The 13,643-nt window shown below is 44.6% G+C and overlaps 1 protein-coding gene across 1 annotated transcript in view; it reads left to right on the top strand.

Moving 5' to 3' along the window:
* Positions 1–13,643, top strand: part of CEP126 (centrosomal protein 126) — a 543,909-nt gene that overhangs the window by 206,542 nt on the left and 323,724 nt on the right. Inside the window, exon 5 of the mRNA XM_069639092.1 lies at positions 7,476–7,671. Within this exon, the coding sequence (XP_069495193.1) occupies positions 7,476–7,671 (196 nt within the window). The remainder of the gene's footprint in view (positions 1–7,475; positions 7,672–13,643) is intronic.

Below are 13,643 nucleotides of genomic sequence, written 5' to 3'. Positions count from 1 at the left end.
AGGACGATTTGTTAGGTTGAAACATGTGTTGGCGTTACAGGCGTTGTGAAGTGCAATGGCAAACAACATTGTGATCCAAAGGAACCTGACGCTAAAGGTTTGACTTATTGATGGTACCAATCTGAATACATCCGTTTATGTTAAACCGGTCAAAAATGCTGCACTTAAGTTGTTAGAAGCACAGCCTGTGAGGTCAGTTCTCCTAAGGTCTTGTTCACTACTCAGGTGACAGTGGAAGATCACCTCACTTACCACACGACTGCAGCTACTTCTCAATTAACGTGTATACTAGCCCCATTACTAATTCCTTTAGACGTGCGCATTCCTGGTATGGGCTTTTGCTTCCACAAAACCTACTCAATGAAAGTAAACTGTGTGATGAGAGAGAGGACAGGCAAGATAGACAAATGGAGATAGAGGAAGAAGCAAAGAAACAGAAGGAAATAAAGGACAGGGCTAAAGGAATAATGATAACACAGAATGAAAGGATGGGAGGACAAATATTACTTAAGCTACAAGATGAGAGCATTGATGGTGTTCGGGAAAGAGAGGAAAGAGAATAGCGGGAAAAGAATGTGAAGGAGCAAGAGAGCATATAATGAAGAGAGAGATAAAGAATGCAAGTGAAGCGAAGAACGTAGATATGAGCCAAGGAAAGAAAAGGAGAGATTAGAAGAAAAGAAACACAAAGATATTGAAGCTCAAAGAATGAAAGTACATTGGTTACAAAGAAGGCGAGACAAAGATGAATTGAGGGCAATGAGGAGAAGAATAAATTAACATAAGTAGGGGATTAAAAGATGTTGAGATAGAATATTTATGTCATAGGAGCATGGTGCTGATTGACGCACGAATACGAGTGGAGGAAGAGGGAGGTCACAACAGCCCCATAGGGAGCTACACGGAATCCCGAGATCAGCATGGGCTGATGGGCAGGACACAGAAGATATAGCACAAAGACTTGGTAATTTGTTTATGCAAATTAGGGATAAAGATGGGCATATAACCCAAGAGAATGCAAAGGGATCTCTATTAAGGGGAACTGAAGGTAGGTTAGATGATGTGATAACAGACGAGCATGGAACATTGTCTTTAAACAGATTAGATCTTGATTCTACAGAGGGGAATAACAGCCATACGTGTTGGGGCATAACGATGTCAGACGAAGAAAGGGTAGAGAACCAGAGAGCGCAAACAGAGGGCCATGCAGGTTTTAAAGAGAATTAAGTGTAGAAAAAGGGATAAAATGGTCAGACCTGGTGGACCCTAAAGAAAGAACACCAGAACCAAGACCATATACTGGGTGACCACAAGCAGGATCGCGCAGTTCAGAGCATATATCCCAGCCATATGTAAGAAAATTAAGATTTTTACCATTAAGGAGACACACAGGCGAGACTAACACCTACTGAAAGACGAGAAGTGTAGGCTAGTATGATTATGGACCGGTATTTTCACAATTCCTGTTATTACAGAATGGGGGAGGACGACCACAATATATACTGTGGACACAAATGGAGAAAGACAATTTAAGATGTAAATTGCCAGGTTTGACTTCCAGTGCGGGAAAATGAATTTTTGAGTTATAGAGAATGAGATCAGAAATGACGCTAGCTTTAGGTGATGTAAAAGGCTTGCTAGCAGCTATCCTAGGGGAGAGAGCTGACGACATTTGGAAATGAGCAGGATACGTAGGTGTGACACGATGGAGCTCCATTTAAAAAATTGAAGAGAAGATGTATGGCAGGCACTCCGAGTGCAATACCATGATACATCACACAGGTTGCAAATATGACTAAGAAAATGGGTGAGGATGAAGACCCTGTTATATTCAAGATATTCACGATAGATGGCATCAGGAGACTCGTGAACCATGGGATAAAATGATAGCATTATTTTACCATATTTTGTGTCAACGGCTGCACCAGCCAGTGCAATGACAATTGAAGAAACGGGTGGGAATGGACGCAAAGCCATGGCTGGAAATACAGTTGACAATCGTGCATCACTGGTGATTTAATGAAGGGGAAGAATAAAAAAGTTGAGAATAGAAAGCCGTAGGAAGCCAAGTTAGTTCAAAAGAAATTTTCAAAGATAGCCATAGAGGGAGCGATATTGATGAGTAATGAAGGATGGGTGACACAGGAGAAGCAGTCAGGGCAGCAAAATAATGCAGGGCATCCCCCCAGATCAGAATCAGTACAACTTTTGGCCAACTGGTAATGGGTCTAGAGGAGTAGGGCGAGGTGGATTTCAAAACACTCAGGGAAAAGGAGGATGTAGTGGCGGACAGCCGCAACAATTCTGGAATTGCGGAAGAAAAAGACACATAGGACATGCAGAGGAGGCATGCAACAGAATTGGCAAGCTCCAAAAGGGGGATGGGTTATGCCCCACAGTATAATACAGAAACACAGGAATAGTATGCCCAAGATCACACGCAGGCTCCAACTTATGCACGCAACCCCACCAAATGCAGCCGGTGGCGCTGCAAATGCAAGTACCACAAGGGCAACCACAGTGATTACCTATGCAGGCACAACATGAACAAACACAGCAAGCACAGACACAGCAGGCTATGGTACCACAATGGAACATGACCCCAGGAGCCCAACAAGCACATGCACCCAAATTACATGGTGTGAATGTGATAGGAGGACATTCTTTCACAGATACAGGGATGAATTTGTACCCACAATAGGACAGCCCACAGAGTGACCTGATGTATTCAGTGCGATCAGTGACACCAGATCCCCAAGAGGAACCAAGGGTCAGGGTAACGATGGGAGGCAAGACATTTTCATTTCTTGTAGATATTGCAGCTACTCGTTCCTGTGTCTGTGAGGGAAAATACCCAATGTCAGGTACTACCATGAATGCTGAGGGATTTTATGCGGCAATGAGTTTAGTTCCTTTTCCAGACGAATTGCCAATCTCTGTAGGAGAACAATGCCAATGCCATCATTATATTCTAGGCAGACATCAGTTAACAAATCAGGACGTGACTTGATGGCAAGTAGGGAGGGCAAACGAGGTGAGAGAAGGAGGGAGGTGTGGGGGCAGATGACAGAGGGAAGGATGCCAAGAGTTTTGGAGGAAAAGTGGTAGGCCAGTGCGGAGCATAATGCCTGGGAGGGAGTAGGTGAAGAAGAGACTACAGTAGGATTGGTGAGTTCCTTGAAGATTTTAAAGAGTTCAGCTGTGTTTTTGGTGGCTACAGAGATATGAGCTTGGACATGAGCTCTTTTCCTGGAGCCGATAGAAAGACGGTATTGCCTTTGGAGTAGACGGCAGGCAATTTTGCTGCGGGTGAGCTAGATGTCTGCCACTTTCCGCTCTGCTGCTTTGCACTTTCTTTTCAAAGCGGCTGAGTCAGTCATACCAAGAGTTGCATTTCAAAGCAGGCTTCATGCAGATCCTCATGACAGGGGCAAGGAAGTTCAGGGTGTTGGTGATGGTGAGATGAAGGTTAGTTAGGACAAGGTCAGAAGGAGAGTCCATAGAAGGGGTGGGGAAGAGATGAAGGAGGAAGCAAAAGCAGTGACTCACACATGCTTCATCAGTTGAATGATATAGAAGGAGACTGGCAGTGCAGGGGGAGGAGACTGGGGATGGGAGATAAAGGAAGGAAGAGAGGCAAGAGTGGTCGGACCAGGAGAGAGGGGCTGTGATGGGGTTAAAGAGAGGAATGTCTGTTCCGATGAGGGCATCAAAGATGTGGGTTGGGCCAGAGAGGAGGTACTAACCATATGTTTTCTCTATGTAGATATGTTGCCTTAAACCAATCCCATTCCTTAATAGGTTTTATGATTTACCACGTAGAATGTCACATAGAATAGGTGAAGCATATTGGGGTATAAGACCTCTACGTAATCAAGCTACAATGTGAGTGTGCATGCATCAGTCTAATGCCTGTCAGTTCTCCCTGCTTTATTAAATGAGAATAAAGTAGTATTGTGCCATACATACATAGTCTGTCCGATTATTTGGTCTCATATCAGTATTGTAATTCCATCTAGCTCTAGCACAGTATCAGGTGTATGTCGGTTGGTATGAGAACCAATTGCTTTAAAATCATGTTTGGTAATCAAATATGTGGTAGGTATATCTCCTCTCTCCGGATTCAATGTGAAAGCCTCTATTTGGAGAAAAGTCCTTAGTTTTCTAGAAGAGAAGTGTGAGACAGGCATGGTATCACGAGAGACACATACTCAAATTAAACAGTCCGTAAACCTTCATTGAAGATTGTTATGGTTTTGGTATTATGCCTAACTGGCCCTTACTCTAAGGGGTTTGTTCCCTCAACTGGTGTTTCTAAGGACTGTCAATGTCTGCAAGTTCAACATCAAAACTGTCTGTGTCATAACCTATGCTTGTCCTCACTCCTTGATAAAATGTGATTGGGGTCTTCTTAAAGGGAAAATGGTGGTTCAAAAGAAAATGTAGACCAAGACTGATTTTCAGTAATTTTACCCTCAGGTGCAGTTCTGCCAGTCTCCCAAAAATAGTTGAACTTAAAAGGGTTGCCCTCTGAACCTTCCACATAGGGCTCTTATAGTACATCAATCAAGTTCCAAATGTCTCTGGGCCTCTTGGGGTTCTCTTCCCCAATCTTGGAACCTTTCAGTTACGCCAAAATGACACAGTTCCTTTTAGGCCTCCCAGGGCTCCATTTCCCAAGTCTGGGCCTCTTCTGAAGAGTTCAAAAGGTCTTTGTGGGCCTCTCAGGGCTCCCTTCCCCGAGCTCAGGCCCCTCTGGTTTCAAATAAAAGTTCACTTTGTCAGGATGTACCTTTCAACACATATTTCTGTCAGAGACTTTTGAAAGGTGTTTTGCTCCTCCCATCCGCGACCACTCTGACTTCTGGCCCCTCTCTTTACAATTCAAATCTCTCGTCTGGCACCTTTCTTCTCCGGTGCCTTTTCCACTCTGCTCTTATTTCTCTTCCACCTTTCTTTACTTTTTCTTGGACATCCTTGCATCCTCTTTCAATCTTTCCACTTAGCGTGTGCACACTTGCACCTTCTTTCACTCTTTCCACTTTCTTGTGCACACTTGCACCTTCTTTTTCTTTCTTTCCGGCTGCCCATACCCCCTTTCCTGCTTTTGGGTCGCTTGCACCCTTTTCCTGCTTTCGGGTCGCTCATACCCCCTTTCTGGCTTTTGGGTCTCTTGCACCATCTTTCCTGCTGCTTTCTGCTTAACAATGCTTCTCGGGCTTTTCTCTTGCTTTCTTTATGCTTTCCGATTAACAATGTTTGCATCTTTCATTCCTTTTCCTCACCCTCGAGCCACCCGCACGTGACAGAGTTTCTTGCTCTCTTGCTGTCTGAAAGTCACGGTAGCGTGGCGCTGGTAAGCGGGTCCTCAGGTTATTGTAGACTGAGGTCAGGGTCTTACCACCTGCCCCTCAGGCACCCCTGGGAGCAGCTCAAGTCCCAGGGGAACGAGCACTGGCCTGGAAGCGGCCAACATCCTGCAGTACGCCTCACGCCAGCTCCCTGGAGACACGACTCCCTCGCTGTGCTGCAACCCCATCAGACACACGGGGTCAGCGTCTTGGCTTCAGCTCTCCTCTGGCTCTTCCATGCATCCACCTTCCAACCAGCAAGACTAGCTTGCTCATTGTTTCTGGCAGAACGACACCTGTAATGTAGTGGAGTCAGGTGTGCACAGTTGCAGTAAAGTGCCTGACCTTGCCTGGCTCTATTAATGGGACAGCCTAATGGTGTAATGTAGTAGGCCTCTCTTTTCATCTCCATGCTGTACCTATGATTTATCTTCATTGCTCTCATCATCACCTCTTCTTCGTCCCATTATATGTTGGAAATGGGGAGGGGCAGATGGAATGGGACTGGAAATAGTCCATATAAAGGCTGAGGGGAAGGATGTTAAGGTGTATTGTGAAAAGGGGGAATACCATGTCTCACCCTTCAGTGGTCTCCTCCCAATCTCCTGCGATCCTCCGCTCGGGTGATCCTCCCTCGCTTTTCCTGCCCCAGGGTCGAGATCCAAAAGCGATGGCCCTTCTCTGGCCACCTGAATGGAAGATCCCGGGGAAGTAGGTGGGAGAATACCTTCAGGTTTCTCATAGAAGTAATATCAGTTCTTTCTGAATGCTCACTAACTTTAATTTGAGTTTTCTTCCATCAGATCAGGAGTCTAGGTGCTCCGCGTTAAACCTCTTTACTGTTTTAGTTTTGGCAATTGTTTCATGTCTTACCTTCTTTTCTTTGGGAGGTGTAAATGTGTCTTTGAAAGAGAGAATACCTTGTCCTGACTTACTGATTTCTCCTCGCTCTCCTTGGTGACGATTCCATTTTTCTTGCCACCTTTTTGTTGTGATTTTGTGTCATTTCAAGGGGTAAGGAGCTGTTTTATTCTGGTTATTTATTTAATTCAGGGATAGATTTATCGGAAATATGGGATTTATGGGAACTAAAATACAAATCCTTTCCACCATATACTTATTTTTATCTTTCTGTGTACATTTTTGTTGCAACACAGTTCCTCCAGTCGTGACATAGGAGTGGTTGGGCCCGCCTGATGGGTTATTTTGTAGAACACCACAAGTATGTTGCATGTTAGGTTCACATCATCTGGGCTCAAGGGCCGTATTTGTTCATATCTCCTTTAATGGATAACTATCCTTTCTAGGAAGTGTACTTGGTTAGTTCTTAACATCTACATTGTAGAGTACATTTCTTATGTCTCCAGTCACCCTGGTAATGTGATATATTGTCCTAGAATCTAAAAGTAGGGAGGGAGTTGTTCTGGTAATTGAAATCTCGAATATCTTTGTCGACCCACCATGAAATTTGAGTGAATCCATGCTCCAGTTCCTGGGCAAAGTCTCTAGGCGACTGAACCTCTGCACCTAACATATTGTATGCAGCCTTGCATGCCTCCTGTGTAACTCTTGGTGCTATTTGTTTCCAGTATACTACTTGGATGCATTATCAGTTGCTAGCTTTCAGGGAGCCTGAGTGGATATCTTAGAAAAGGTTTTGAATTGTTTTTTTTCTTGGGTGGTCTCTGTGCTAAGACCGCCAAAGATGACGCTGTGTATATAAAGAGCAAGATTCCCCAGGTTCTAGGACAGTCCAGAGTGGGAACGGGGTTACTTTGGTCTAATAAGATTAGTGGGCTGCCAGGAAGATGGTCTGACCAAAAGAAGAACTGGCAGCTAGTGGAGGGGGCGGAGGGGTTAATTGTACCAAATCTTTATTGTCTTTAGAGATGTACTGTTACATCTTCCCAAAGTAAAAGTAACTTTGCAGAATGTTTATCATAATAGTAGGGCATAATGAAATTAGCCAAACAGCCAGTTAGCAAATGTATTGCAATACTTTCCAATACACTGACTGATCTTGAACGTGTTGATTTTAAATTGTAAACTTCTCAACACATGCATTTTTACCAATTTATGAAATGCTTTGAAAACTAAGTGAACAAAAAGCATATTATTTTGCAGAATTGCAGACTCTCCTTCATCTACAATCCTAGGAAGTGGCCCCTGGTTTCAGATACATTTGCCATCGAAGGGCGACTATGAAAAGATGGTGCAGGAAAAAGTTGGAGTAAACTTTCAAAATAATCAATTGCAATTCAAGCAACACCTGGGGGAAGCTCAGCGTCTCTTGGAAGATCAGCACCTAAGCCAGTTACAGGTAGGTCTAGCACAACCACGAAGAAGTTTGAAGAGCTGATCTGTGTTATTTCCCTCCTTTTGACGTTAGTGGGCCTTACTCTCATACTTGTACTGTGTGTGCACAGTCATTGTTGCTCTGAATAAGCACGAATCTTGTGCACATGAACAATGCGCATGAGTCACAAAAGTATAAACAGTGTGGTGCATGTGCACAGGTTGTTAACACCCAAAATGCAACTCTGTGCTTTATTGGGTTGTATTTATTGAAGTTTTGGGTGTCATTATAACCAGAAATGGTGTACATACGAACAATGCAGCAAAGAGATGCAGTCCCGGTATACAGAGACGTTCAATAGTGACGTTCAATTAGAATGAGGGTATCTGGAATTAGAAACCATATGTTGAGGGGGACAGGCCAAGTATTCAGAAATCTGGAACATGGACTAAGAAATAGACATAATGATCACACGTAGTGTAAACCTAGTGCCACAACATCTAGTATACATAAACACATTTACACCTGGACTTATGAGTGGGGTAGAATGGCCAGGATGGACTGGAGTCAATTGGAGAGGGTGGGGGCACTCCTCTGAACAGAAGGTGGAGCTTTAGTATGGTGTTAAATAATTAATGAGATGGGATAGATTTTGTATGATAATGGAGAGTATTCCAGTACAGTAGGGAAAATAAAGGCAAAGGAACAAAAGTGTTAGGAAGAACAGAGGAGTTTGAAGAAGTTAAGGAGGGCAGACAACCGTAGATTGTGAAAGGGAGACTACAGAGAGGGGATAAGACCACAAACGGATTTGAAGACAAAATGAAGGAAATCAACGATAGAGCGATTTTTCCATTGGGAACCAGCGGTCAAGGGGAAGGTGAGCAGGGGAGGCCGGGTGGGGCTGAGGCTGGTTGCACAGGGTGCAAGTATTAAAGATCAGCACATTGATAAGGGAAGAGAAGGAGGTATAGGGGGGAGACTGAGGATTAAGCTTGATCAGTATATTGGTTTACTGAGCATCAGGGTAAAGATTAGTGTTTTAGCAGAGTGGGAGATGAGGTGCAGGAGAAATATAACAATATTGATAAGGAGGACATGCACAGCCATGCCAATGCGTATAATGAACTGTTGGAGTCTGAGGTCGTTGTCAAAGACAACCCCAAGGTTGTGACCTTGAGTGAACGAGCGAGGATGTCCAGAGAGAAGGAAATGGTAGACCGAAGAGTGTTATTAGCATTGGAGGCCAAGAGAATTATTATTTCTGCTTTGAAAGAGGTTATTATCTGGCATCGTAATACCATCGTGTGGATGGGAATGGGGGCATTTGTGATGAGTTTCCAGAGGGTCCTGGTGAGCTTTGTATTGCAACTGAGGTGACATTTCGGGGAAGTGCATTGTGAGTTGCGGGGCTGTTCCTGGATGTAACTAGTGTTTGATGAGATTCATAATTATGGCTTCTATTCAGGAGTCAGGCTCAATCAGTCCAAATCTGAAATATTCCCACTCGCAAACTTCACAACCCCCATGCCCGAGCTGAATGTATTAAGGTGATCCATGGCCCAAATCAAATAATTGGGATATTTGTGAGTAGAGCCAATGGTTCCTTTCTCCGGGATAACCATGAGTTATGCAAGGAATGGCTAGCATGGAATGAATGGAAGATTTTGCCTCTGTTCATTGCCAGGCGAATTACCTTACGAAAGATGATTGTATTGCCAAGTTGCTCTACTTATTCCAAAAGGTTCCCATTTGGCCTGGTAAGGGATACTTTCACACTCTACAGAACAATTTATCTCTGTTCCTTTGGCACCCCAATGCTGTGAGGAAAAAGTGGAGTTACTTCACCAAACTATAAGCTGATGCAGGGGTTCAAGGCTCTAGATTTTGAATTGTACTGGATCGCAGTTCAACCACACCTCCCCACGTGAAAATTGAGCCGGCATCAGCGGGTGACTGCAATATCTGTACTCTTCTTCTAATGCACATGTACACTGACTCCTGCAAGTTCAACCTGCTCCAGACCACACTGATAGCATGGCAGAAAATATACCAGCTGACAGGTCCTGTTGCACCATACAGTAAGCATTACCAATATGGCGCTCACCCGGTATCCTTCCTACTATGGATAGAGCTGCAATAAATTAACTGGCACAGTGAATATTCCAGTGTATTGGGGGACTTATACACTGATGGGGCATTCATAACTCTGCAAGCATAGGCTCCTGTCCACACCCTAACACCATTATTCAGACTACACTATTACAGAACGCAAGCAGCCATCAGAGCAAAATAACATAATTTCCCTAATGAGCCGCCAGAGGATTCTATACTCACCTATTTCATCCACTCACACAGAGTGAATACACCCCTCTAGGGAAATATGCCAGAAGATTGCTTTGCAAGGATAACCAAGTTTAATATTACAGAATACAAATATCAGCAAAGGACTCTGCTGCATGAGAACGTTCTGGTCCTACAAGACAAGACAATGCATGATAAGGGCCCAACTCGTCACTGGTGGCATCACGTATAGGGTCCAAGTTTGCACTTTTCATTGGATGGGTAGCATACATAATCCTGCTCCATATGGGATGCCTGGCTACAATTTGTTGGTTCTTCCACCGTCGGTCACGCTCCACGTGGGTCAGCTGGGCTCATCTTGGAGTCTGGTGAAGGTCAGGGCACTCATCAAATACAATGTTGCTTCTAAACTAACATGGTAAGCCTACTTACTATATTTCTGTGGTATGCTCCTGGGTGGTGCAGGGAGTGCTGCCAGGGGGAAGGGAGGATGAACTACAGTCACACTGACCCACACATTCTGGGCTTTGTTGATATCGCACCTCTCACACTCAAGATCTCCAGCCTGGGTTTGATCTTTAATTTATCCCTCCCTGTACCTTGATGAATGCAGAGGTGTGGGGGTTGGGGTCAATGGTGTGGGGGTTGGGTCAGTGGTGTGGGGTTGGCTTTGGGTGGCTCTGTGGGGCTTAGAGGCCTGTTGGCAGCTTAGTGGTGATGGACGCTGCACGGAGCCTGGTGTTGTCACACGCTCTTGCAGGGCACATTCCTCTAAAAGATACTAAATGTTTGCCACAGTGGAGGGACATGGGGGGAAGTAGATCTTCCGGGATAACAAGCAGTGTGCATCCATTCTGCCCTAATTGTGTTGGGACTAGTAAAATCTTTCCATGGAGCTCAGTTGGAGCAGCGCAGTCAAGCAACCCTGTGCTTTTGCCATAAATATAAAATACGGTTTCTTTTCATTTGTCTCCTGGTGCCATGTATCTACTGTTTGCACTATATTGCTTTCGCACTGAGTTTCATAGTACGGTTCTCTCCACACTTACACACTACACCACCTCATATGGGATTCACCTCACCTGAATGCTCTTAGGGGGGTGGGATATACTAATATCCATCCCAATAATAGTATCTAAACTGCATCATGCACTGCAAGAAGCTATACCAGCGACCCTGTGCTTTCTCCGTGAGAAATTGGGAACTGATCTAGGTATAAGCATTACATACGAAAGCTGGAACTCTATGTGCACATTGACAGGCACTGTCTGCCTCAATTCTCGATTCTGTATTTTACAATTCAAGGTGTTACATAGGCTACAATATACAATGGCGAGAATGAAATGCACAGCTGCAAACAATAGTGGTCCTTGCCCTAGTTGCAGCGCTGAGGCAGCATACTACATACAAATGCTTTTGTCTTACCCTACATTATGCTCCTTTTGGAAGGGAGTCTGTGACACTCTCTCAACAATAGTTGGGGCAGAGCTGGAACCAACACCTCAGCTACGTTTGTTTTGTTTACTTCTTGAACTGCCTCTTCCTCAGCATTGATTAATCAACATATGATGTTAATTACAAAGCACTGTATACGTAAGAACTGGACTCGTAAACTACCACTGACGTTCGACAGCTGGCTCTCCGATGCTATAGGTGCGAACAACACTGAGGAACTGTTAGGCAGAATAATATGCAGTACCCTTTGGGAACACCACACACAATTAAGACTACAAGTGACAGTACAAATTCACCTTTGGTACAAGCCTGTACCACACAGTAAAAGTGGTAGCTATGGCTGAGCAGCCAGACTTATCTCAAGAGCAAGTGAGCAGTATCAATAGTTACACAAAGGACAGCAATTACTATGATTCAAACAAACACTGACTCAAGGTTTCTGAGAAAAAGAATATACATTTATTTTCACATCAGTTGTATAACATTTCACTAAAGTAAAGCAGTTAAAAATCACACTCTTAATGCACCACACCACTTCCAATAGGTTCCAGACAAGTTAAGTTTACAAATGAAGTGGGAGCAAAATGGCACTCCAGAAATCTAAAAGGGAGGAAATACAAAGTTAGGCAGTAATTGAACAGTACCAACAGGTAAGTAAGCAGGGCAATCTAGAAAGAGGAACTACAGTGATGGAATCAAATCAAACAGGCTAAGGGCCAAAGTCAATAGGACAAAAGTCTTTTGCTCAAGATCACAAAGCTCAGGGTAGTTTGCGGTGAAGTCTTTGCCAAGAGTTCCGGACGAAGTTGGTTGGCAGAAAAGTTAGTTTAAAGAGTAGAGAAGGACAAGCCCTCGGACTGGAGAAAGATTTCACACACTTTCACCGTGGCTGAATGAAACGAACAACTGGATTTGCACAGTACCTTTTAAATGGAGAAGAAGCTGTAGCTGAGGCGGATGTTCCTGCAGGCTCACAGTTCCTGAAGCGACTGTCAGATTGACATGAAGTAGGAAGACTGAAGGGTCCTGCACTGCCCAGGGAAGAAACCCGCAGCAGAGCAAAGCAACAAATAAAAGGTGCGCTCCTTAAAACCCAAGCAGGATCCGACCTTCCTGGCTATCCAGCCCACTGTGGCTCTGTACAGTGAATTCGACCAGAGGAGGGAGTCCTGGCTTGCAGTCAGGGTGAACTGGTTGGTCCCACCAGCTCAGGGGAAGAAGATTCCTGGAGGATCTTCTCTGTCATTGGAGTTCGAGGATTCAGACCTGCAGCAGGGCTTCACCGGACAGTTCAGTCGTGGAAGGGGTCCTCTTCCGTCAGCTCCTCATTGGGTCTTTCATTCCAGTGGCAAATCTGCCTTTCCAGAACCAGAGACCTGCTTTTTATGCAGTTTCCCCCCATTCACACAGCCTGGCTGTCACTCACACTGCAGGGTGGCTGTCCCCCTGGAACAGTGGCCACAGCCACTCAGTTAAGAGTGTGACATGGGTCTCGAGGAGACCCTGTGCAGGGAGTCCTAAGCCCCTCCCTCACATCCTGTTGATACATACGCCCAAACATAAAGGCGCCTAAGGAGGGCTTCTGTGTAGAAGCCTGCGAAAAGACGTGAACAAAGGAACCAAACCTGGTTTGGCGCGCAGAGTAAAACACGAGAAAGACATTTTGAAAAAGAAATGGCGAACAAACCCAGCCGGAACCGAAATAAAACATTTATGGTCTAGCAGGTTTAAGTTCGGGGCTACCAAGATAGCCTAAAACAATTCCAACGTTATTTAAGATAACCGTGGTAGGAAAAATAGGGTAGTTACCACTGCCACCAGCCAAGTCTTGGGTGAAAAGGGAGAGAAACAATGCCCCAAGAGAAACAGACAAAAAGGGATAAGTATTAACCCTTTCCAGTACTCTATGGAAGATAGGGTGTGCTGGGTCTGTGGTTTTACAGAGGCTAATAAAGTTAATGGCAACTTTATATGTTCTGGGAGACAGTAGTCAGTCACAGAAAATGGAGTCTGAGTTGGGAAGTCTAAAAGACAACCCTGTGTCACTGCACTGAAGGTGCTGTGTAACACACAGTAGAAAGATGATGCCAGTGGAGTAGGTGAGGCTCCACAGTCTATGAACACAACATTGTTAAACACATAGGGCAAAACACATGTAAGAGTGGGGAAAAGGCTCACACTCTTACCAGGTGAAAAAGAAAATCCCAGAAATCCAGCAGAGCTGCGGAGGGGTTCAG

Source organism: Ambystoma mexicanum, chromosome 7q (genome assembly GCF_040938575.1).
Source record: "Ambystoma mexicanum isolate Mex_15411 chromosome 7q, UKY_AmexF1_1, whole genome shotgun sequence".
NCBI classification, from domain to species: domain Eukaryota; kingdom Metazoa; phylum Chordata; class Amphibia; order Caudata; family Ambystomatidae; genus Ambystoma; species Ambystoma mexicanum.
This window is presented reverse-complemented; position numbering and strand designations above follow the sequence as displayed.